The sequence below is a fragment of the Scomber scombrus genome, chromosome 18 (assembly GCF_963691925.1).
Source record: "Scomber scombrus chromosome 18, fScoSco1.1, whole genome shotgun sequence".
Classification (NCBI taxonomy): domain Eukaryota; kingdom Metazoa; phylum Chordata; class Actinopteri; order Scombriformes; family Scombridae; genus Scomber; species Scomber scombrus.
In genome coordinates, this window is record NC_084987.1 from 22,429,364 (window position 1) to 22,452,694 (window position 23,331).

General features: G+C 40.1%; 3 protein-coding genes across 4 annotated transcripts; 1 reads left to right on the forward strand and 2 right to left on the reverse strand.

Moving 5' to 3' along the window:
• Positions 1 to 2,767: 2,767 nt before the first annotated feature.
• mcoln1b (mucolipin TRP cation channel 1b) lies at positions 2,768 to 13,308 on the reverse strand. 2 transcript variants are annotated; one of them, XM_062439252.1, is made up of 13 exons: positions 11,368 to 11,689; positions 11,069 to 11,230; positions 9,669 to 9,825; positions 8,761 to 8,842; positions 8,551 to 8,647; positions 8,200 to 8,299; positions 7,956 to 8,062; positions 6,666 to 6,815; positions 6,427 to 6,528; positions 6,175 to 6,297; positions 5,310 to 5,516; positions 4,521 to 4,651; positions 2,768 to 4,380 (listed from the first exon to the last, which is right to left on the reverse strand). In XM_062439252.1, coding segments are annotated over exons 1-13 (1,509 nt in total). In that variant the 5' UTR covers positions 11,458 to 11,689; the 3' UTR covers positions 2,768 to 4,379. The 2 variants fall into 2 exon arrangements, with proteins under 2 accessions (XP_062295236.1, XP_062295235.1); XM_062439251.1 differs by lacking the exon at positions 2,768 to 4,380 and adding an exon at positions 13,168 to 13,308 and having other exon boundaries at positions 4,517 to 4,651; positions 11,368 to 11,618.
• A 253-nt stretch (positions 13,309 to 13,561) lies between these two features.
• Positions 13,562 to 17,393, reverse strand: LOC133999542 (trafficking protein particle complex subunit 5-like). The gene is made up of 3 exons (XM_062438757.1): positions 17,295 to 17,393; positions 15,515 to 15,788; positions 13,562 to 15,434 (listed from the first exon to the last, which is right to left on the reverse strand). Exons 2-3 carry the CDS (start codon positions 15,782 to 15,784, stop codon positions 15,138 to 15,140), a joined length of 567 nt encoding a protein of 188 aa, XP_062294741.1. The 5' UTR covers positions 15,785 to 15,788; positions 17,295 to 17,393; the 3' UTR covers positions 13,562 to 15,137.
• Positions 17,394 to 19,503: 2,110 nt separating this feature from the next.
• On the forward strand, positions 19,504 to 22,179 carry LOC133999668 (N-acetylmuramoyl-L-alanine amidase-like). Its single transcript, XM_062438928.1, has 5 exons — positions 19,504 to 19,619; positions 20,241 to 21,068; positions 21,255 to 21,465; positions 21,552 to 21,846; positions 22,013 to 22,179. Exons 1-5 carry the CDS (start codon positions 19,553 to 19,555, stop codon positions 22,031 to 22,033), a joined length of 1,422 nt encoding a protein of 473 aa, XP_062294912.1. The 5' UTR covers positions 19,504 to 19,552; the 3' UTR covers positions 22,034 to 22,179.
• The last annotated feature ends 1,152 nt before the right edge of the window (positions 22,180 to 23,331 follow it).

The window sequence follows — 23,331 nt, forward strand, 5'->3', positions numbered from 1 at the left end:
AGATTAATTGTCTGTGCGCATGACCTTTTCAAATAGTCAGAGTGTTTAGAGTTGAAAATGGCACCCACACTAGTGCAGCTTTATGTGTGGACTTCATTGCGTGAATATGTCATCATACAGTATGCATGATGCAGGTGTGTGTGCAAGTAAATGAATGACATGGAAGGAGACCAGGAAGAGGGTGGGGACTCCGGGGGGGGGGGGGGGGGGGGGGTTCGATGCCTGCTGGCTTGATGCTGATGGACGTATTGGCATGGACTAGCAGACGCAACAAAGAGAGGAAGGTGTTTTTTTTCACACAGGCAGCGCTGTGCGGCAGTGGAGACAGGAAGGGGCAGGGCTGCGTACCCCGCTGCACAGTTCCCGTGTTATTTATCTCATTGTTTTTTCCCCCCGGCCCACAGTCCAGCTGGGGCAGAGCAGCACAAAAGGTTCTGGCGTTCAGTCAAGCCCCCAGAAACCTGGCCACTAGTCAGGGGGTCTGCTACCTTTGACAAACTCTTACACAACAACCAAGTTATTTAATCATCAGCAGATACAGACATGCTCACATTGTGTTTCAAGTATTGCGGCAGTGTGTACACACAGATTGTACAGAGGTCTGAATCTCCTGCTAGACAGCCAAGTCACACAAGAAAGCAGCTGGCACTGAGCGAGGAGGCAGGCAGACACACCCATCACATCAGACACAGCCGCCATCTTTGAGTAGGGATATTCACAAATCAAAATCCCTTTTAATACAAGTTGCCTCAAAATCGTACCTAATCGCACGTGTAACACTTTGCACTGATAACCAAAGTATCAATATACAGGGTGTGTGTGTGAAGGAATACCAGGCGGATACAGGTTAGCACATGCCGGTGCAGCAGCTGCGTCTCTGTGCACAGCATGGACTCCCCAAAGAGCGCCACGTGCCAGCAAAGCAAATCATTAACAGGCTGGATGCTTCCACACATTGGCAACATATAAGAACCTGTGTGAGCCTCATCAATGGACTGTCATCATATATCACAAATTATCTTCTGCGGCGTGTGGGCCAGATACAGTATGCACGTATCCACTTTACACATGCTCAGAATATGATGACGATGATCTTCATTCAAATGCAGACCTCATATCCTGTTGCAGTGCTTTGGAAGATTCAGATTGCTGGATGAAGGATGTATCTCTGATCTATCTGCCACGCGAATGTAGTTAACCACGTAGGAAAGGACACCAGCTGCAAGGCCCTGCCCTGTTTTTCTCTGTGGGACTGTTTAATTAACTTTACCCTGAAACCTGATGATGTCCAGAGCAGGCCGGCCAGTTCCTGTCAGTCTGATTCTAAGTGCTTCGTCTCAGCCCTGGTTGCATCCTTGAGTAAATAATGTATGCAGTTACTAAGGGTATTGGACAGCTATACCACTCCACTGCACTAAGAGGAGTGAGTGTGCACATATCGGCTTTGATCTTTATCCCACATGCTCTCTCATTTTCATCCATTTGCTGATTTGCATCTTCAGTAATGTGCCTTTTTGTTTTTTTTTACTAGCTCAGCCGGACTCTACTTCCACTTACCTTTGAGATGTTGAGATGTGTAGGTAGTTTGTGGTAATGGTAGCCTTGAAGGTTATATATTTTACTTATACTTTCAGCATAATTTATCTTTTATGAAGGCAACAAATTCCTCCCTTTCATTAATGCCTTCCCCCTCCTCTCTTCTGGTTTGGTTTCCTGTCATTTCTTTATTGCTTCTGGATTGTATTGATTTCCTATGATTGTGGCTGCTAGTCAGAGCCTGCTCTCTCCCTCTAGTGGTGTCAGATACCAAAACACACTAGCTTCATGCAGTTCAATCTTTGTAATTACATTTATCCATTTTCTATACCAGCCTGTCCCAGCACACCTTGGACAGGTTCTTTAAATTGGATGGCTGTGTCTCAGGAGGTCGAGCAGGCCATCCAGTTATATCAAGGTAAGCAGTTCAATCACCTGCTCCTCTTGTCTATGTGTCCAGATGGCCTTGGGCAAAATACTCCAAACTGCTCCCAATTATAAGGTCAGCCACTAGCATCAGTGTGTAAATGTATTTATATAAATATAAATATAGTATATTTACCAAATTACAGTGAACGATAAATATACAGTAAACTGTAACTCCCACATCCCTTTTTTATCTTTATTATCTGACACCCTGAAGATATGGAGCCCCAAAGTGTTCAATATTAGATAGACATAAATAAATGAACACTATATAAATGAACCAATAAATTGGGAAATTGCTGAAGAAATCACAGAAACTCAGCTTGTTATTGTGAAATGTTATTTCATCATTGTTATTTTATTAAATTATTGGCATTTAATTTAAAAATACCCTTTCTCAAAAAAATGGTTTAGTGAACATGGTAATCGTTACATGCTAAAAATCAGCATGCTAGCATTGTAATTGTTAGCATGTTAGCATACAAGTACATTTTATTACCAAATACCTGCAAAGCTAATGACCCATTAGCTGCAGCTGGGTTTTGTGCTAATTAGCAAACGCTAACATGCTAAACAAAATGAGGAGGTTTTTCTGGGTATTTTGGTGTCAACATGGGTATTGATAATTATTTTTTACACAATTAAATGGAGCAGAGGAAATAGATTTTTATAAACCTGATACTAATATTAAGAACAGTAGATAATTGATCTTTCAGAATATGAGCAGCCGACTCTTGAAACTGGACAGACTTTACGTATGCTGCAGGACAAAAGACACACACACACACAAAAACCCTTTGTCGTCTATCCAATTTATTTTGCTGACGTGCACAAGGCAGCATCTTCACAGGAAAGATTCAATACAAATCACAGGTAAAAACCTATACAACATCCTTCTATACAGTATCTGTACAACTCCCTTTTTTTTGTCTTACTTGCGTCATCCTGAAAAGAGGTAAAATAATTAAAACAGCATACAAAATATATGTAAACAACCGTAGTGAGCAATAACACTGTTAACATTACGTCCAAGTAGCATTAAATAATCGTCAGTGTCAGGAAAACAGTAACAGATGCATTACCTACTGTAAACAGTGCTTCGCTCCATTGTGCTATATGGTTCCCATGAGAGACATTTAAATCAAGTGATGCTGTAAATCAGTCTTCATTAAGTGCAAATAAGTGTAAGTAAACATTCATTAAAAGAAGAGAACATGTTCCCACAGTTTTGACTTCAAACAATATGAATACATTAAAATAAACATGTCAGTGAAAGAAAAAAGAAAATCAGTGCAGCCTCAGAAAATCCATTTGTCACATTAAATCCTGAGACACATTTTGTTCAATAAGTAAGCGCCCTTCATATGCCTTCACACAGAATATTACCATTTCTCAAGTTACTCTAATATGCATGATATTCTAACCAGTCAATCCCTTTAAAAATGGTAAATGAAGAACTGCTGGTTTGTGGAGATGTCCTCACTAGTTCACAGATATAAATAAATGAGCTATTACCCTTTCACACATGGCTTCAATGTCAGCGTCCCGACAGAGTCTGACACAAACACAACTCTGCCTACACAGCCTAGATAAAGTTGTCTATTTTGACGCACCTCCCTTTGAATATCACTTGTTTGAATTCAGTTTGTCAGCAGGGATATTCGCAGCCTTGCACGGAAGCACTTCAAACCAAACATTTAAAAAAAAAAAGAAAAGAAAAAAGGCTCTGTCTCGCAGTGCATTAGCGCGCACAGTCACCTGTCTCTTTACAGCAGAAACGGTTCATACATATTGATGACTGACTGGTTGGCTGCGGGGCTCATCCTTCCTCGTGCAGCCGTCATCTCCTTCCAGTCGAAGGAGGACATGAACAAAGGATGGAGCCGCCTTGACTGAGACTGTTGAAGGAGCTAATGCATGCATACAGCAGTTAATGGTCACTCTATTTTTCAGCTTGCTTTGCTGTCTCTTGCGTTTATTCTACCTCTGTTGTAAAGATGCAGAAGACATATTTACATAAAAAAGAGGCACAAAAATCCTGTCCCCTAAGAAGCCATGTGGACAGTAAAATTATAATAAAATCCCTTTACACAGTGGAGAATTCAAGTGAACATTTGCATTCATTGCACTTAACAGTTGGCGGACCCTGTGTCCAGTCTACAGCAATGAATGTGTTTACTGGCATTATGCGTCTGGTCATCAAAGACCTCATAAACACACATTTCAGAAGAAGACAATAAATTATTCATACAGTACAAAAGCTGAAGCAGGTAATTGGTGCTGTGAACGTGCAGTGCGTTCTAGCGTTCCAGCGCACATTGAAATGCAAAATTCAAAAAATGGGCAAAAGAAGGACAAAGTGGTCCAAGGTCAGTCGGTTCACTCTCAAGGCATCATCGTCCCTGCTGTGCTGGGTATCTGGAAAAGAGAGTGCAATTACAGTCACTGGAGTGGAAATGTGGTGTGCGCACACACACATGCGCACACACACACACACACGGCTTATTCCCTCTGTGAATCCATTTCCTCCTCCTCCTCCTCCTCCTCCTCCTCCTCACCAGTCACAGCAGCAGAAGAAGGAGCATGACGACCCTTCAGGACCGCGGAATTTGCCCGAGCTGGGTGTGTCCGTGCACTCTGCGATGAAGGCGCTCAGGTCTGTGACGCGCACCTGCTCCTGTGTTTGAGCCTGGAGGAAGACAATGGAAAGCTCTATTGTAGCAGATTTACAGTAACAGTTCCATATTTTGTTTAATTTGAACAGAAAACTGAGCAAGAAAGAAGTTGATTATATATTATACAACATCAATGTCCAGGCACTTGGTCATTATTTGAGAATTTACATGCATCAGCGACAGCATGTTTATTCATTATGACACTCATATCCTAAATGTAATATATTATAATTTGACTTGACCTAATTTTTTAATTAAATTATGCTATGATATTAAATATATATTAAAGGACCCTCAATCTTAATGGCACTTGGCTGCTTTTCAAATTTCTCATCATTGTCTTTATGCTCAATTTAAAGAGCAACTTAACATCTATTGAACATCTTGTTTCAGCTGTTTTAAGCAACTTCTCATCCTCCTGCAGAGATGTACAGGTGTATTAGAGGACGCCGTGACATCACTTTTGGGCGTGGTTACCTGTGCTCCACCAGAGAGGGCAGCAAACACAGCTTTTCAGCCTGGTTTTAAGTTACTCTTTAAACTTTCAGTTGCTTCACCCAAAGCTATTTTTATTTCCCTTCAGCATTTATTTCTATTATTCAGAATATACCAAAAGTTCATTGAGGGGAAACAAGAGTCATAACTAATAGAAACCAAATGACTTGACTGTACCATAATGGTGTCGTAGGCTCCGGTGATGAGCGCGATGAAGAGGGACAGCACCATGTAGATGAAGAGGGAGATGAAGGTGTAAAGGTAGACCTGGCTGAAGATCCACACCAGCGCACTGCTATGCTCCATCTCGGCGAACGTGACAAACATGTCGTCTCCGTTGATCAGAGAAAACAGGCACTCGGACACCATGGACAGGGAGCGAAACTGTATATGTGGGGTGACGTCAATGAAAGGAATAATAATAAAACATTCATTAGTGAAATTAAGCCGAGCTCTTCTGCAGGGAAGTCCAAAGCTGAGAGACACTATTGAGTTTCATTGAGGGAAATGTAGGATTTCACAGGCTTCAATTTTGACCGTTCTGTTTTTAATCTGTCTCTTGTGAGTCACCCAACTTCACCCAAGTGCAGTACGAGATAGATGGATCGCTCCATTAATAGGCTTTAAATTGCCTTTGAAAGGTGATTAAATAAATGGAATTTTTTCAGATATTTTTGTAATGGTGTGTATTTAATTAGGAGCTGTTTTATCAAGCTTTTTGCATATATGAGGTTTTATCAGTTTGTATTTGTTGGGTTGCTTGATGATGCGTACATAACACTGCAAGCCTAAATACCAGAGATGAGCAGACACAATACACCAGCAGAATGTTGCCATGATTCATGTTTAATAAATGTTAGTTTTCTTTTGTCATTAATTATGTATAACGACAAAAATGATATGCTGGAGGGTATATTATGATAATTAGGTTACTGTTGCTTGACTTGTAGTTCTGGCCTCAATGACTCATGCCTCATTTCTGGTCAGAGACATAGCAGAGTGTGTGTGTGTGTGTGTGTGTTTGTGTGTGTGTGTGTAGTACCTTGGTGTGATAAGGCCCCAGCACAATCCATCCACAGAAGCAATATCCCAAATAAATAGCAGCTGCACAGCAGCAGAAGCGGATGACATTAGGAAAAGCAGCTCTTAATGTAACAATCAAGATCTGTGGGATAACGAGAGAGGAAGAGAACAACCACAGTATAGTTTTCACTTCATTGTAAAAAAGCAAGGTTAAAAAACACTATTAACATGATCTTTATTATTATTATAAGTGCATGTCTTTTTCACTTACATTGTATTTCTGAAAGAAGCTGAGGTAGCGGATGACTCCCACCCACACCAGCAGGGTGGAGGTTCCCAGCAGGATCCCGCACACATCATACGATGACAAAGTCTGCATCAGAACAGTGACGTCATTACTTAGCAGAAAACTGTGAATTGCACTACAAAGCATCAGCTGGATATAATATTCCTCTGCGACAACTTCTAAAAAGCAGACAGCCGTCATATGAACACCGGGCGTCATATTACCTTGGATTCAATCCCAATCTTGATGAAGCTGCCGATGATGGTGAACATGTCGCTGATCATGAGCAGAAGATACCAGCCGTTAATGAACTCCATTCTGTCTCCCCAGCTCACACTGCGGCCAAGTCTGTCTTTGAAAAACTGCACATACTCCTAGACAGGGAGGTGAGAAATGATCAGTGAGATGAGGAGTGCTATGACATTTTTAGTTTAAATTTAAATAAACATTTATTGGAGACAATCTGCCAAAGATAAACAAACACACATGGTAATAATATAAATACCTGAAGCTTTACTCACAAACTAAAGGCAACGATATAAGAATCTTAACTACCACATGAGGTCAGAGGAAGCCATTTGGATTCAGAGCAGTTTTAAAGGAATAGTTCAACTTCTTTTGGCAATAGGCCAATTAGCTTTCTTGCTGACACCACTCTTATGTCTGTATAATAAATATGAAGCGACAGCCATTAGCTTAGCTTAGCACAAACACTGAAAGCAGAAGGAAATATCTAGCCTGGCTCTGTCCAACCATAACAAAGCAAAGTGTAAAAATGACACGCTGTGGTTTTACAGGTGGTTATGTGTGATATTATGCATAATATTTCTTCAATGTTTGCCTGAATGCACTTATATGTTTCCAGTTCTTTGAAAGACGACAGAGGTTGTAATCATACAGATTTCTTTATGCAGCATTAGAAAATGTAATGATAGAAGCACCTTGGTGGCCATGTTTTAAATATTCTGCTGTGGTTTCAACCTTCAAAAGTCGAAAAAGCTCATCTTGACTCATAAAATGCATCACAGTAATTTCTAGTTAAAGGTACTCTGTGCAGTTTTTGACCACTAGCAGCACTATGAAGCAATCTTTTCATGAGTGCCCTACTGATTTGTCTATTTTTGTACATTCACCAGCACACTATTTTGCAACAGGAATGCAGCAATCTGCCAACAAAGGCAGTGAAGAAGGTCTGCTAGCAAGTAAACATGCTTGTTAGCAATGTAAGTTTAAAAGTGTGGAAATGTGAGGAAGGAAATACACGCAACACGTTCTGTAGACACAAGGATGTACACAATGCATTTTGGTGAGTAACACTCAAACAGAACCTTTTTTTCTTCATATTGTGCCTTTAATTTCTGTGTATTTTTACATAAACAAAACTGTGCACGGTGACAGCAAAATGGAAATGAGCATTGTAGTGTCGCCACGTAATGCAAATTCGCCTACAATCTATTTAAATTTTGAAAAACACCATTCTCATGATCTAAATATATAAATTCTTGGCTTCTTACATGTTGCAGCAGGATACCTCTGAGGATGGAGCGCCCACACAGCAGCAGAGACACCAGACAAACGAATGCCACCACCACATCATAGAGCTCCCGAGCGTAGCTCTCAGCTGACAGAAGATGCGAGAAATGAGGGGGATGAAAGGAAATTGAGAAAATGATAATACAGTCGACATCTAGAGACAGACGTGTGAATATCTCCATAAATCATTGGTCCGCTGCAGCACATCCACCATCAGTAACTCACCGTGTCCAGACACGTTGGGGTCTTTACACTCCTTTATGTAGGCCTGGTTCTGGAGAGTGATCTTAACTTTTCCGCTGTGCGCCTTGTTATCCATGACAATCTGATAGCATACAAGAGTAAATACACAACAGCTGACTCTCTTATCTTTGGTTATTTTAAGACACAAAGTTCCACTTAGGAAAAGTGCATATTCACAGTTGTGATTACTTGCGGTCAATTGAGGACAGATTTCTATCTTTACTGTGTTGACTTTCATAAAAAATGCATCTCCTCCCCTTCTTATTACTATTCAAACAGAAATAATGCACGATAATATTAACTTAAATAGAAATAACAGAGGAGACAGTTCACCGTGATAGCAAAGGTGTAGCAGTCTGGGATTTCATTGTTTATGATGGTCTGAATGTTGATAGCCTTCAGCTGGAAGTCCACTGTTACATTGATTAGCCTGGAGACAAATACAAGACAAAGAGATGCACAGGTAATGCAATATGCATGGTGAAAACTGTAAAGAAAAAAAATAATGTTAAAATTGAAAAGGAAAACATTTAAGCATCTAACTTGTAAAATTTGAGAGTGAAATTCTTGTAGTTGCTGTTTCCTGGAGCAGGTTCATAAGTCAGCGGATTTAGTCCAATACATTCTGGGAAACAAACAAAAAAAAGTATTATAGGAACCAAAAAATAACCGAATAGGGAACTATACAAATGATGCTTTTGTTCCAAATCACGTGGTGCAAAAACCACACTTCTACACTTCCTCAAAGCATATAATCGCTAAATCGTCATTTTGGGGCTCAACAATTATTTTTATTTGATCAAAATAAATCAAAATTGTATCTGCTAAAAGCTTCTCAGCTCTGTGACCACTGACTCCACCTTGTATATGATGTGCTATTGTGTGTAGCTTTGTATTTTGTATATGACCTGTGTGTTTTTTGCTTAGTACTGATTGTTATTGTGCTGTTATATGATTTAATATTGACCTGCTGAAGGTACTGCAGATGAAAATGAGCCATAAACTAACACAATACAATACATCAAATGGTAAGGTATCTATAACACTGTACATAATCCCATAAACAAATTACTACTATTTGTCTGACTTGTTGTTTTTTTTGCCACAGGACTTATCCAGCATTGCCGACAGCCATGCCTGCCAAATAAGCAGGTGTATGCAAATAATTCCTTTCCCGAGGCAGAGACGGCATGTGGAAAAATAAGCCTTTGTGTTGTTTTTTTGGTGAAACTACAAAACTATTTCAAGCTTCTAAAAGTAGGGCAGAGTTGCAGGGCACCTCCTGATATGGAGCAGCACCACAGTGAGTCACAGGCATAGTCATTTTTTATTAAGGGTCAAGAAATGATTGGTACTGCTTAAAAAACAAGGCTGCTGGTCTTAATACTGAACACCTAAGGACGTTGTATGAATGCCACATTTCCACGGAGGAAATATAAAGGCTGTCGTACCGGTGAGGACGCGTGGATCAATGTCAAACGTGTCATTGACGGGGTCGATGGTGCCATTTCTGTAGTACCTCTGGCAGAGGGAGAGCGCGCTCCCGTTTACGCCCACACCTAACACGTAGGCGTACCGTCCCAGTGAGATCTGAGGCAGAGCCAGGTACTGGAGGGGAAAAAAGAAGTGAAACAGGGAATTAAAGCTGAGGTCTGGACGGGAAACCAAGTTACACTGATGCTCCCATGTCAACCTAATGCTACTGAAATGCTTTAAAGAGTTGGTTCACCCAAATTCCAGAACTACATACTATCTCATTTAACTGTAGAGTATCAAGCCATGCAAATAGTTTCAATATTTCTAATATTTCTGCCTTCACCAGTACAAGGGAGGTGAATGGAACTGTGTTTGTGGTGTTCGCAGCATTGAAAAATTACATTTAACACATTTAACAACAGAATCAATAGTGCCACTCACTCTGGATAGGTAACAGGACACAGTTTTTACAATAAATATTTTTCCCCAACATTTCTGGTCATGTTTTGCCTTTATCTGATGATAGCAGACAGTGGAGAAGCAGACCAGAAATGTGCAAAGGGAAAGAAGGAGGATGACATACAACACAGGCCTTTGGGTGGTTGAAATCAGGGATGTTGTGGATATGTGATCTACATCTTAGACAGTGTTTCTTGAAAGACATGTTGGGCAGGCAGCCAGTTCCCAGACCACATCACAGCAACCTCCTTTAGGCCGGACATGGCACTTATATCTGCCTGTTCTAAGCAGGTTCTCCTGGTGGAGACGACTGTCCCCTAGGAGGACTGCATTGAAGAGGCAAACAAGAGGAAGTGGTATAAGTACCAAGGATGGGTGGAGCACTGTAGGAGTTCTGGCTGGAAAGCTCTCTGTGAGCCTGTACAGCCTGTAGGGTGTAGAGGCTTTGCCGGTCGCTCATTGTACAAGCTCTACACCCTTCTTGGAATCACAGGAGCTAATAAAAGGAGAGCCATCAAGTCTACCATAGATGCTGCAGAGAAGGCCTCTAGATGGCATTGGATGATTGGGTCTAAACCATGGGCCAATGCTGCTGGGACACAAGTCGGGGTCTGATCAACCCTGGCTGGGTTGCCTGAGTGAGGGTGTCTGATGTTGCGAGACCCGAAACACCCGATGATCTCAGGAACTGCACTGATGATGTGTCCCAGCACATCCTAGGATGTGCCTTTAAACCGATGCTCAATTTTTCCAATGTTTTAAGCCCCATAAATCCATTATTCACTGGCCTCTATCTGAGACTTAATATCTAATACCTGGGTAAATAAAAAAAACTATCTGCATGACTAGATTCTACATGAAGTTGAGAGAGTATTTATATGTTACGTCAAGACATTGCAATGACTCATTAGGCAACCTGCTCTATGGCGAAGTTGATGTGGCTGTAAAGCTCCTCCTGTGTGTGCACGGCCTGAGGAACGTTGTCCCGATAATCCTTCAGGAAAAGGTGTTTGAACGCTGCTGTGTTTTCTTCTTTAAATGTCACGACCATCTGGTTGCTAAGTCCAAACAGTACCAACTAAGAGAGAGAGGCAAGGAGAAAACAAATGAGCTTCAACAATCAGGCAAATGACACACTGAGTATAAATCACGCCACTGGAATACATTTAAAATATTATTCTCATATAGCAGCATCCATCATGTTTTTAGACCCACCTGCACTGTAACAATGAAGATTTTGAGCAGCTGCATGACCAGCTTGAAAGGCTTGCGACCCTTGGCGTGGTACTTGTCACAAGGGCTCATGAAGAAGTACTTGAGCTTCCTCCTCAGTGCCTCCTCCTCCTCCACATCCTCGTGCTGCTGGCAACACTCAGAACCCACCAGATCAGTGGGACGGGGGCTTTCACTCCCCAGAAGACCATGGGACCCATAGCTGGCCACAGAGGAGAGCAGCTTATCTTTCTCTGGGAAACACAAAGAAAACCAGTGAGTTTATATAGGAGGAACATGAAACATGATCAGCATTAATACAGTGTTAAAGGGGCACTACAGTGATATGGGGTTGGGCTTTCATAATGTTGGGGTATTCACAAGAGACAGATTGAACAATAAAAAAAACAATCTAAGCAGCAGAGGCCAAGATATCCTGACTTTTAGTCTTTAGTAAGTGCCAAAATCAATGGATACTACATTTCCCATAATACAACTAGATTATGTTTTTCATCAACCTGACCCCTTCCTCCAAAAAGTCCAGTCCTTTCAAACCCCACACCCATAATTTTGTATCCTGTGTTTTTTGCTTGGTACTTATAGCTAGCTATAAGCTAACTCAGTGCTACAGTACCTCCAATGCTAACATTTATGTTTAATAACTACTACGTCACATCTGAGCTAGCCTCTGTTCTCCTAGCTTTTGTAATCTCTCTGAAACATTTCTTTTATCAGTCTTCCTGCAGCATGTGAGGTTTACAGTTCATAGTCTGACACAAAATGGCTTCCATTGCAGCACTTGCTATTAGAAATTGAAACCTTTGCGTGACAAGCTTTTGATTTTATGAGCAGGTACTTAACACCGAATGCTCACAACAGTGGGTGCTACTCTGTGTTGCTTTTGTTTGTATCACACCGACATATTAGGCCTAACTGATGCAACTGCTCCTGATTATGATGTCAAAGTAAAACTGAATAAACAACCACTGTACCTCAGTCTTTTTTTGGAGTAACTTCACTATTAGAAAAAACTACAACTCCCATGAATATTCACCAGTGCTACAGTTTTGTCCATAAACATAATATCCACTCAAACAGTCAAACTAAGGTTAATTTCCCCAACTTTTTAGCTGGAATGTCAGCTTTATGTATTGTTGTTATTACATATCTGAACTAGCTGCAGTTCTTAAACTCACCTATGGATTCGCCTCTTTTAACAAGCTGTTATGTTTTACCTGGGGCTCATGGGAAATGGTGTTCATTAAAGGCTGCTAGGAACAGGAACACTTGCTACAGCCGCAACAGCTATATTAGAACATTTGTATATTTTTTTTCTTTAAATTAATGTCCTTATGTAGACATGCAAAGTGAACCACACAATATGGTTTTGAATGAGGATATGCTTTTTATTTTCTTTTTCTTTTTTTTCTTTTTTTAAACCTCTGGAACAAGAAATACAGAGGAAACATTTCATTTCATTTTGGTTCTTGTTCTGAGATAAAACATTTTTAAAAAAGGAATATAATTTGGAAAAATAATAACATTATAAAAACATATTTATCACTACAGACTATAGGCTACATAATAAGAAAATATCTGGAGTGACCCTTTAAGCTATAACATTTTATTTATAATTTAATAACATCATGGCATAATCGACGCCATTCTATAGAAATGAATGGACCTGCCATTCATCAGCAGGTGAAATTAGCAGTAATAGATGTATTTAAAGCAGCATGGCGCACACAAAGAGACCTGTAGGTTACACACATATAGAGAGATGTGGCTGGTGTGATGACAAACCTGTGGCGCTGTCGTGGATGCAGGTGTAACTTGAAGACGCCATGGTGATGCTCAGACGATCACACGTAGGAGACCGGAGGACATGATCGGCGCAAATATCGAGCAGCAGCTGAATTCACATTAATAAACCGTGTGTAACTCCATCATAGATTAAGGATGCTCGGTGTCGCAGTGTTTGGATGGCAGAGAGGTAAACATCGCAGCTTCCTGAAAAAAACACGTGACTCCACCATGTGACAGATGGCTATGCAGACGCTGAGAAAGCATGAATGGCTATTTGAGGTGCACTTATGAGGAAATAGTGGATTAATCAGGGGCATACATTTCATCACATGTTAGAAATGTAATGTGGTAATGACTCACACTCACATGCATGCAACTATTTTTATTTCAGTACAGTTTTATTCAAGATAAACACACAAATCAACAGTGACATGAATAATATAGAGCACAATAAACATTATTTACATTATGAGCAGGTGTTCTTTTAAAGGGATAGTTCCACATTTTGGGAGATTGTTAAGAACATTGACACCACTTTGATGTGTCAACAGTTAATAATGAAGATAAAGCCAGCAGCCAATTAGGTTAATAGGGTTTTAAAGGTGTTAGTAGGTGTTTCTGTTGCCTTCAGACGGAGGCAAGCAACCCATTTCCCTGTTTCCTGCTGACTCTAGCTTCATATTTATCACACAGAGATGCAGGGTGATATCAATCCTCTCAACTCACATCATACTTTGGGGAAAATGAATGGATGTATTTCCTAAAATGTCGAAATATTCCTTTAAGATTGAATATAATATATATATTAATTGTTCCGATTCATTTTCTACAAATCCTACACTGTGTTTCAAATCCTTCTTAATTGTGAAGCGTGTCTTTATTTCTTAGTTTCTTGATTTTAAAATAATAAAACTTCAAATTTCTTGAGGCTAGAAATACTGGAGACAGCTTATAAAATACTGTACCTACCATGTGTATGATTCTTAATGTAGAAAGCAAACTCTCCCATATTACCAATACCTCCCTACTCACACACACACACACACACCACATATGTGCATGTAAAAATATTACAAGTACTATCAAATAAAAACAGTCTTGTCCGCGATGGTAGCTAAATATGAATCTATTTTACTGAGATGACACATGAAGATGGAGTTGAACTGGAATGAAAACTAAAACAAATTTAAATAAATATAATGTGGACCCTCTGTGTAAAATAATAATATTTTGCAGCATAAAAAGAAGTGCTGTGACAATACTTTTTATTGACAAAACTGGGGGTTGCTTAGTTTCACTTTCATCCTATGTAGCCATGACTAACTCAAGATTTTTTAAATTTTGAGTTAATATGTTAATTTTTTGATTAATCGATTAATCACTGGGTCTATAAAAGTGGCCATCACAATTTCCAAGAGCCCAGAGGGACATCTTGAGAAATGAAGTCAAATATTAGTGAGAAAATCACATTTAAGAAGCTGTGAACCAGGAAATGTTTGCCTCATGAATGACTTTGAATAGTTGATTAATGTTTCTCTTAATCAACTATCATTTCAGCCCTACAAACTTATTAAGAATACATCTCATCCAGTGTGGTGTGTGATTAAGTTATTTAATTAAAATACAGTGAACAGATGGGCTTGAAAAACTCTGAATTACTGTGATATGAAGCCACAAATCTCAAGTAAATGTAAGTGGTGTCAATGTTAGAAAAGTTGTGTCACTTCATGAGGTATAACAGGAGTGAGATGATCCACACAGACTTGGAACACTGAACCATTTAGCTGCATCTTTTCTGGCTCAGGACGTTTGGTTCATCCATTCTTCCATAAAGTCACCACAGGGATGAACACATCTCCACATTTCAAGAACAAAGAGCCAGAGTTAAAAAAAAAGAAGAAGAAACTGGACCATAATGATTTGATCCTGTATTGATTAATAGAACCGCCCGCTCCCTCCAGTCTTCCTTATCTGCCATCCAGAGCCTTGTCCCTGGCTATGACCGACTCGTTAAACTTGATCATCAGCGTGGTGCCTTTGTGCCAGTGGGCGGTGACCTTAGCGGGGAAGCCACTGTGTGTGAGGATGGCCTCCACGATGCCCGCGGTGAAAGCGGCGCAGTTTAAGCTGCTGTTCTCTTTGGGCACAGAGATGTACGCGTTGATGAGAGGCTCTTTTTCTATGATGTAGTAAGTCTTATCGTCGTCGTTGGCCTGCTCCAGTTTGTCAGCCTCCTTCCCAAATAAAGACTTCCACACATTCACCTAAAAGGAAAAATAATTGGAAGTTTTAAGAAACAGAAGAAAAATAAGTAGAAAGTTGGCAGTGTTTCACAATCCCGTACCTTGATGAAAAGCAGCATGTTCAGCACTTTGGTCTCCCTCTTCCCGTTTTTCTCTCTCAGCACCAGCACGTCCAGCATGCTGGCTCCCACGCTCTGGCCCATGTCAGCCAGGCGCGTCTGCAGCTCAGACACGGAGTACACGCGGCTCTGACAGTACTGCACCATCTCGGAGAACAGGAGGGCGAAAGCGCTCACGCTGACTTCTGTCTTGGGTCGGGTCAGCGGTCGCTCTAAGATGTTGGATTTCCCTCGAGTGAAGCGCGTGTCCATTTTTCTGTTTGAGAATGATGAAATCCAGCAGAGGTTAAAGGAGAGAAATTAATACATGTGTACTTTTTTTAAACGTGTACCTCATATAGCTTTTATCAATAGTTCTATAATTTGCACAACTGCTATTTAAATACTGTTGTCATCTTATCTATTGTTCACTTTACAACCATGTTTACACTTTTGCTCTTCATTAATAGTTTTTTTTTTTTAATTTTTGGCTCTTCCATAGGTATAGATTTTGTAAGTAGTAGCTTATCTTTTATCATTTCTTCTACTTGTATTGTGCACTGTATGCATATGTGACTAAAATCTCTTCTTTAAAAGGAGATGTGAGTTTTTCTGCTATGAGCATCTGATCTATAACAAATGATATAACTTATTAAACACATTTTGTAGTACTAGAGTCATTATTTCTACATTTAGTGGATATTTGGCATTTTGCTTAGTGAATATATGAATTAAATGATTTACCTGATTAATTATCTCGAACTCAATTAATTGATTCAATCAATCAAACCTTATTTGTATAACATCTTTCATTCATTGTAATGTAACACAAGTGTTTTACATAGTCAAAATAATGAACAAAACAAACAACCAGTAAAAAATAAAAATAAAAATAGGAAGTAAGGAAACGCTATCATAACTCTCATAAATCTGCAGTGAGGAAACACCAGAGGTAGGATAAAAAAAAATGTAAAAACTAAGAATACCTAAATTTAAAAAAAGGTAATAAAAGATTAATAATAATACAAAAAATTTAATAAGGAAATAATAAAGTAAACTCACTATAGAATAAAGTGGGTAAAACCAGAAAAGTTAGTAGGGGTATGAAAAGGAAAAATAAAAATAAAACAAGTAAGAGTAAAAGTGATGAAGTAACACCAGATATAAAAGATGGGTTACGATGAGGAAAACAATGAGGACAAAATGTTGAATAAAAAGAATGGTCCAAATAGTAAAACGGGCTAAAACATATAAAATAAAAGACAGATTCATAATTAATAAAGTTCACTTGAAAGCCAGATTAAAAAAGTAGGTCTTAATTGTTGCAACACTTAACCAATATTGACTATGACACGTTTACTGAGTCATTCCCCATAATGTCATTATAACAGTCACACTTTAACACACCGTTTTGTGTAAAGATGGATCTCTTCTAGCTCAGACTGGATGGAAAAGATCAATGTGTGGAGCTATTGATTATTGACAGGCTTCAGTTCTTCCCAGTGTCACATTACAGTCTCGTGATTTGTAGATACTGATACTGAATTATTATTTCGGAGAACAGACAAACATTACACATTCTGGCAGGTTTTCTAAATACATAGGCTCTGCTGAAGCTAATGTCCTATTTGAGAGTCTGAACAGCTGATTACTATTAGCGATACCTGTTAGCCACCTAGCTCCAAATGGTAGCTGCTTCTTCCTGTACAGAAGCTCTTCCAGGAGGAGACATATACGCATTTGAAAAACACAAACAGGTTGTAGAACACATGGGATACATTACCCTGGTTTATGTGAGGAAGTGGGGTCTTTAGAGGTAAACAAACCTGGCTGGAGAAAGGTAAGCAGCTGTAAGTCTTTTTGGTCGAGTATAAGTGGTAACCCTAGATTTGCACAAATGCTAAACTCTCGCGAGACTTGTTAGTTATTCGTAATTTCAACCCACACCGGGTTTAATCCTTTTAACCAAAACCATTTGCATTTCCTTACGCTAACGACGTAGCTGTCGTGCCTAGATCTAACCAGGCCGTAACCACTGCGTTGTCACATAAAAAAAGCGAGACAAGTATACTTTGAAGTGGCTCGCGAGAGTTTCGCAAATCTAGGGTTACCATCGCAACCAGTTATTTTCTTCTCCGGCTACAACTTCTTCTACGTTTCCATTATTATTCACAACAAACATTTACACTGCATACCGCCACCTACTGTGTCAACGTATACACAAACACGGTACATCATACATAGGCTATAAAATACTGCAAAACATATGCAGTTTGTTGTATCCAGAAAAGCTTTAAAAAGACTTGTGATATAATTTGTTTTTACACAGCCTATCCATGGCCCATACGTATGATGACCTAATAGTCTACTGTACTTTGTCTCATAGATAAAAGAATCATTTTTTAAAAATGTAATTTTGTTAGTTTATTTGACAGGGGCAATGTTCAATCATCAGCAGAGAAAAAGATAGACATACAATCGGTTAGAAGGGTCATTTTCTTCCCTTGTCCGTGTAAAAATGTTGAAAACAGATGTCTTAAATTATAGTAAACATAGTACATCCACTAATATATAATGCTATTAGTATAACACAGTGACCCCTCCCCCCAACTGCATTTGACATGTTTGATGAGGTAAATTGATATCATATTAAAGAATTTTGTGGAAACTAGTAGCAAAAGCAGCTACGTTTGCATTTCTTTAAAATAATATCAATGACCTAAACTGCATGTTCATTTTACAGAATCCATCCAACAGATCTTGAGAAATTTCACCTACAACCACAAATGTCAACCTCATGGTACCACTAGAAGTAAGATTATTACCAACATCAGCAGGATTCATCCTCCCAGAACTATGAATATCTCCACACATTTTGTACCAATCCATACTGTAGATGTTGAGATATTTCAGTTATAAATGTAAACGTTGAACTGCTGGTGCAACAGTCAGTGGACTGTCATTATCCTGAGTCATCTTCTGTGGATCATGAATATCTGAGCAAAATTTCAGTCTAATAACTGTTGAGGTATTTCAGTCTGGACCAAAATGGTGAACAGACCGAGCCTCACATTTTCAGAACATTGTCATCCCTAAAGCCACACTGCTAGCATGGCTAAAATAAATATTGCATATGTATAATAAATAAATCAGGGGCATATTCACTCCCCTAAAATAGAATACGTTTTAATTTTGAATGTCCTCATTTCAGACTTGAACAATACCTGCCTTGTTTGTCCCTCGAAAATAACTGATTACTATATTTACAGATTCATACCTTTGACCTTTTGTTATCTACATCTCAGGCCTTCTGCTATGTATTTTCCAGTTTACCCATAGACTACATCCACTTCCTGTTCTTGTCTTTATGTGACCATAATAAGCACTGATCAGTAACTTATGCTTTGTGTACTTTTTCATAACCACATCCATTTGTTCAGCAATGTCAGTTTGCACATGTAAACTCTCTGTAAATCAACAATGAATAAATCAGTGTGCAGACATATATATCTGTCACTGTCACACAAAGCACACGTGATTCATGGCTCTGGAACTTCCTCAGTTTTGCAGCCAGGCACTGTGTTTTCTGAACATTAACAAGAAGGTCCTTATTGCCTCACAGTGGATTGCCAATGATTTCTACAAGATAGCAGAGATTGCTCATGGATCGCATTATTCCCATGAGGTTTGTTTCATAAGCAGTGGCTGCAATATGACACAAAGGACATGACTGAGATTTATTACAGAAGTTGTGAATTTCTCTAAAATGTCCAGGTGGATCACAACGACAATGTGTGCGGTATATATGGAGACCTTGAGCCGTAAGGACAAAAAACCCTGCACTGTCCATATTACAGGTGTCAGTTTCCCACGTTGCTTTAGTTGGCCACGCCAACTGATTAAATGCAGGCGTATCTGCGGTCTCGTATGTGTACAGCTGTTACATAACCACCTACTTATTTTGCATGTGGACTATAAATGAGCGAGGCAGTGCGGTGACGGACATTCGAGGCTTGGAACTGAAGGTTTTCAAGGCTCAGGATGGACCAAGGCTACTGGAAACAGACGCTGGCTCTTCTTGTGGTGTTGGCCAGCACCTACACAGAGGGTAATCACATTTGTTTATGCTTTTACTGGTTTTGTAAGATGCATTAGATGTACCGGTGCCACATGTACTGAGGTCAAGATTATTGGAACTAATAAAGGACATTTTTTGACTGCAAGTGCACTTCCGGATTTTTTTTTCAGTTTAGGAATATGACTCCGACATATGTTCAGATGAGATTCTTTGTATGATTGTGAAGGCAAACTTCTTAACTAAGTTTGATATGAAGAATAGCAACTGGGCATGAATAGATAGGATATTTGATTTTTATCTATTTATGTAGGCTCATGCATCAACCACCATCAAATAATTCCTCCTTGTATTCCTCATGTTGTGGGGACAGTCACTTTGTTGAGACAAAAAGCAATAATTTATGTCTCCATAATATAAATCATTCAATTTTAGGGGGAAGTCTTCTTAAGGTAAGGTTATGGTCAGTTAAAGTCTCCAGGAAAATGAATGTGAGTCAATGTAAAGTTCTGTTGTGTGATGGAAACACAACTTTTTGTGTGTGGGTGTTTAGGGAAGGAAACAGTTAAAGGTTTGGCTGTGTTTAGGTCTGAGGAGATGGGTTTTCATCTGAATGACAAAGACATGTTTGTGTTTTCTGTGCTCGCCCCCCAGCTTCATTTTCCTGGCACATGAATGACTTCATCAAGGCAGTAAAGCAGGTGGAAGATGGGAGGACTGGGTCGGAGCCAGTAGCTGTGCTGAAGAGCCTGCGCAGGGCAGCTGGCCTTGATGATGCATTCATTCAGCACTTTCTCGGTGATGCAAACTCCCCTGGTCCTGAATTGGATGCTGACCTCTCAGATTACTTCAGCAAGGCCCTACATCACAGAGTGACTGAGGATGCCAGAGAAGAAGGCGTGGTTCTGACTTCTGATGGTACCACTGTTGCCCTCAGACCGCTCCTCCTGGGCATTGAAGCTGGTTTCCTCTCCAAGAGTAGTCGGCGCAGTCGAGGCCTGCACCAGCTCACTCTGGCCAAAGATCTCGGCCTTGCTTTCAGGCACAGCTCTACCCCCACCCAGCGCCTGGGACCTGATGGCTGCTGGGACAGCGTAATCTCTCCTCAAGTCTTCACCCTTTCAGACAGCCCTTCTCTGATCACCACTGCTCAGGTCAACGGTGGCATGGATGGTTTGATTCTAGGGGTGCAGGTCTCTGCAATATCTAGACGTCCCCATAAGCTCAGTAGTCTGCTGACAGCATACTACTGCCACCAGCTGGAGAATGATGGATTGGACACTGCCCCGCAACTCATCAGCCGACGCCGCAGGGATAACTTCAGAGGGGTACTCCAGCCTCCGGTGCTGGCCAAACAGGTGGTGAAATCAATAGATCTGCAGGGGACACTGAAGGGGCTTGAAACCTTGAACGTGAAAGACAAGAAGCGGCTGATGGCTGTGGTGAAAGAGGGAATGAAAGAGTTTGTCCATAAGTACATGGGTGAGCATGAGGCTAAGCCACAGAGGAAGTGAAAACAGTTGTTGTCTTGGGAAATGAGAATTAACCACATTAAGATGGCTGTGACAGCAAAAATAAGAAGAGAAAAGGCTGATCCTCATAATCTCTTTGAAAAAATCATGTATTCAGTGTCTAACCAGCTCTCTCAAACATGAATATCTGTTTCAGATTGCCCATCCATCATACCACGGTGTATGTGGGGTGCAAAGCCGTACAAAGGAACACCCACCATCCTGACTCTTCCTCTCTCCTTCATGTACATCCACCACACTCATACACCTAGCCAGCCCTGCCTGACCCTCGAGCAGTGCTCTGCAGACATGCGCTCTATGCAGCGCTTCCACCAGGAAGACAGAGGCTGGGACGACATAGGATACAGGTAAAACCTTTTCCAAGACAAATGTGCATATGTGAAGTCTACAAGTTTACAAGAAGTCTAAACAAGTTGATTGTGTGCGCTTGAAGCTTTGTTGCTGGCTCTGACGGGAACATCTACGAGGGCCGAGGCTGGCACTGGAGAGGCGCTCACACCCTCGGACACAACTCCATAGGTTTTGGCGTCTCTTTCATCGGAGATTATGCCTCCAGACTGCCCTCCGAGCACACCATGAGGCTGGTGAGAGATCAGCTGGCATCCTGCGCTGTTGGTGGGGGTCGACTGAAAGCCAGCTTCACCCTGCAGGGGCACAGACAGGTGGTGAATACTTCCTGTCCCGGAGATGCTCTCTATAATGAAATCAGAGGCTGGGAACACTTCGGGGTATGTATGCGTGTTGACATCATTGACAAGAAGTGTTATATGAGCTTAGAAAATAACAAATGAGAGAACTACTGTCCAAAAGTGGAGGATGCAAAACTCTGAAGCCTCTCCTATTAGTTATTGTTGTGTAAATGGTTCTTTCATGTTTTATTTTCTTCTTTTGTAGGATGTCAAGACATCAAAATGATCTGCTGGAGAAGAAGAGCTGTGGATAAACTACAAGTTAATATAATAAATGTTTGTCTCATCCTTGTGCTCTCATTATTGCCATTTTCTTCAGTCCTGGCTTGAATGAGCCTAACAAACTGAAGCAGGATTCAACTGTTTCATTAAGTCGACTCAGATCTGATAAGATTAGACTAAATTATGGTTTGAGAAGTGACCTGTGATATATCAATCATTGATCATATCAAACCACAGTGCGGAAAACCGAAAACTGTAATGTGTGCAGCCACAGAGCTGCAGGTATTGAGAACAAAACATTAAGAGTAAAATATTACAGCAAAACTGAACAGAACCACCACAATTAACAAAGCATTATGTTATGAACCATATAACTGTTATAAATCTGCTGTGTCATTGTGGGTTCAAGTTGTGTATAAGTAATGTGAATTTTCTTTATATATGTGATGAAAAATGTATTTACTGTTTGAGTGCATAACTTTGAAGTATGAAGTAGCTAAGTCTTTTTTATGGCAATAAAAAAAGAGCATTTTCTATCAGTTGGATTGTGCTACTTGGTTTCTTGCACAAACGACATAACCTCTATGTGGTGGAAATATTGTTTAGATACATTCACATTGGCTTTCTGCTCCCTTTTGTATTTTTAATAGACATATTTCAGTGTGCTGGATTCTTTGATGTCATTTAAAGAGATTTAAAGAGAGAACAAATAATTAAATGTTTCAATGTGTGGCTACAGCCCTTACTTGTAGTGTAAGAGCATCCATGGTGCAGATAGTTTACCGACAGCGCCAATCTGCTTTTGCAGCCTATATTGTGGTCGGAGGTGGTATTACACCCAGAGGGGTTTATTAACAGGATGCTCTCGCTGTGGCCCCTGGTCCTACAGGCCGCAGCCGGACCCCTTCTCGTTTACCCTGAAAAGTGGCCTTGATGATACATGCGGTTCAATTTATAACCACTAGAGGGCGCCACATGACCATATAATGACAAGCAGTAAGTCGTCTATTGATTTCCAGCATTTAGGGAATTTTGTTAAAGACTTTGCGTCTCATAACATACAGCTGTGCCAATCCTATAGCGAGGGACACACCTGTTATGTGTTGTTAACGTGTTATTTACAACAGTGGTTAAAAGGTTGACCAATTAGATGTTAACTACTGAATCTAAATAAGCACAAATAACAATTAATTCTTCACCTGTTTCCATAAATTAATGTCTAATATTAATAAAGTTCTCAATATGTCGTGTTTACTGTTCATTCTGTTTTTTTTACACAGAGAAAAGTATCTGATTAAAACG

Excerpts from the sequence above, each read along its gene's own strand:
- mcoln1b (XM_062439251.1), bottom strand. The coding sequence starts at position 13,210 with ATGGCGTCTTCAAGTTACACCTGCATCCACGACAGCGCCACAG. Across the intron at positions 8,843-9,668 it reads TGATCCACGCGTCCTCACCG|AATGTATTGGACTAAATCCG; the intron begins GTACGACAGCCT and ends TTTGTTTCCCAG. Across the intron at positions 6,816-7,955 it reads GAGGTATCCTGCTGCAACAT|GAGTATGTGCAGTTTTTCAA; the intron begins GTAAGAAGCCAA and ends CTCCCTGTCTAG.
- LOC133999542 (XM_062438757.1), bottom strand. The coding sequence starts at position 15,784 with ATGGACACGCGCTTCACTCGAGGGAAATCCAACATCTTAGAGCGACCG. Across the intron at positions 15,435-15,514 it reads ACATGCTGCTTTTCATCAAG|GTGAATGTGTGGAAGTCTTT; the intron begins GTACGGGATTGT and ends TTTTCCTTTTAG.
- LOC133999668 (XM_062438928.1), top strand. The coding sequence starts at position 19,553 with ATGGACCAAGGCTACTGGAAACAGACGCTGGCTCTTCTTGTGGTGTTG. Across the intron at positions 21,069-21,254 it reads GTTTGTCCATAAGTACATGG|ATTGCCCATCCATCATACCA; the intron begins GTGAGCATGAGG and ends TATCTGTTTCAG. Across the intron at positions 21,466-21,551 it reads TGGGACGACATAGGATACAG|CTTTGTTGCTGGCTCTGACG; the intron begins GTAAAACCTTTT and ends GTGCGCTTGAAG.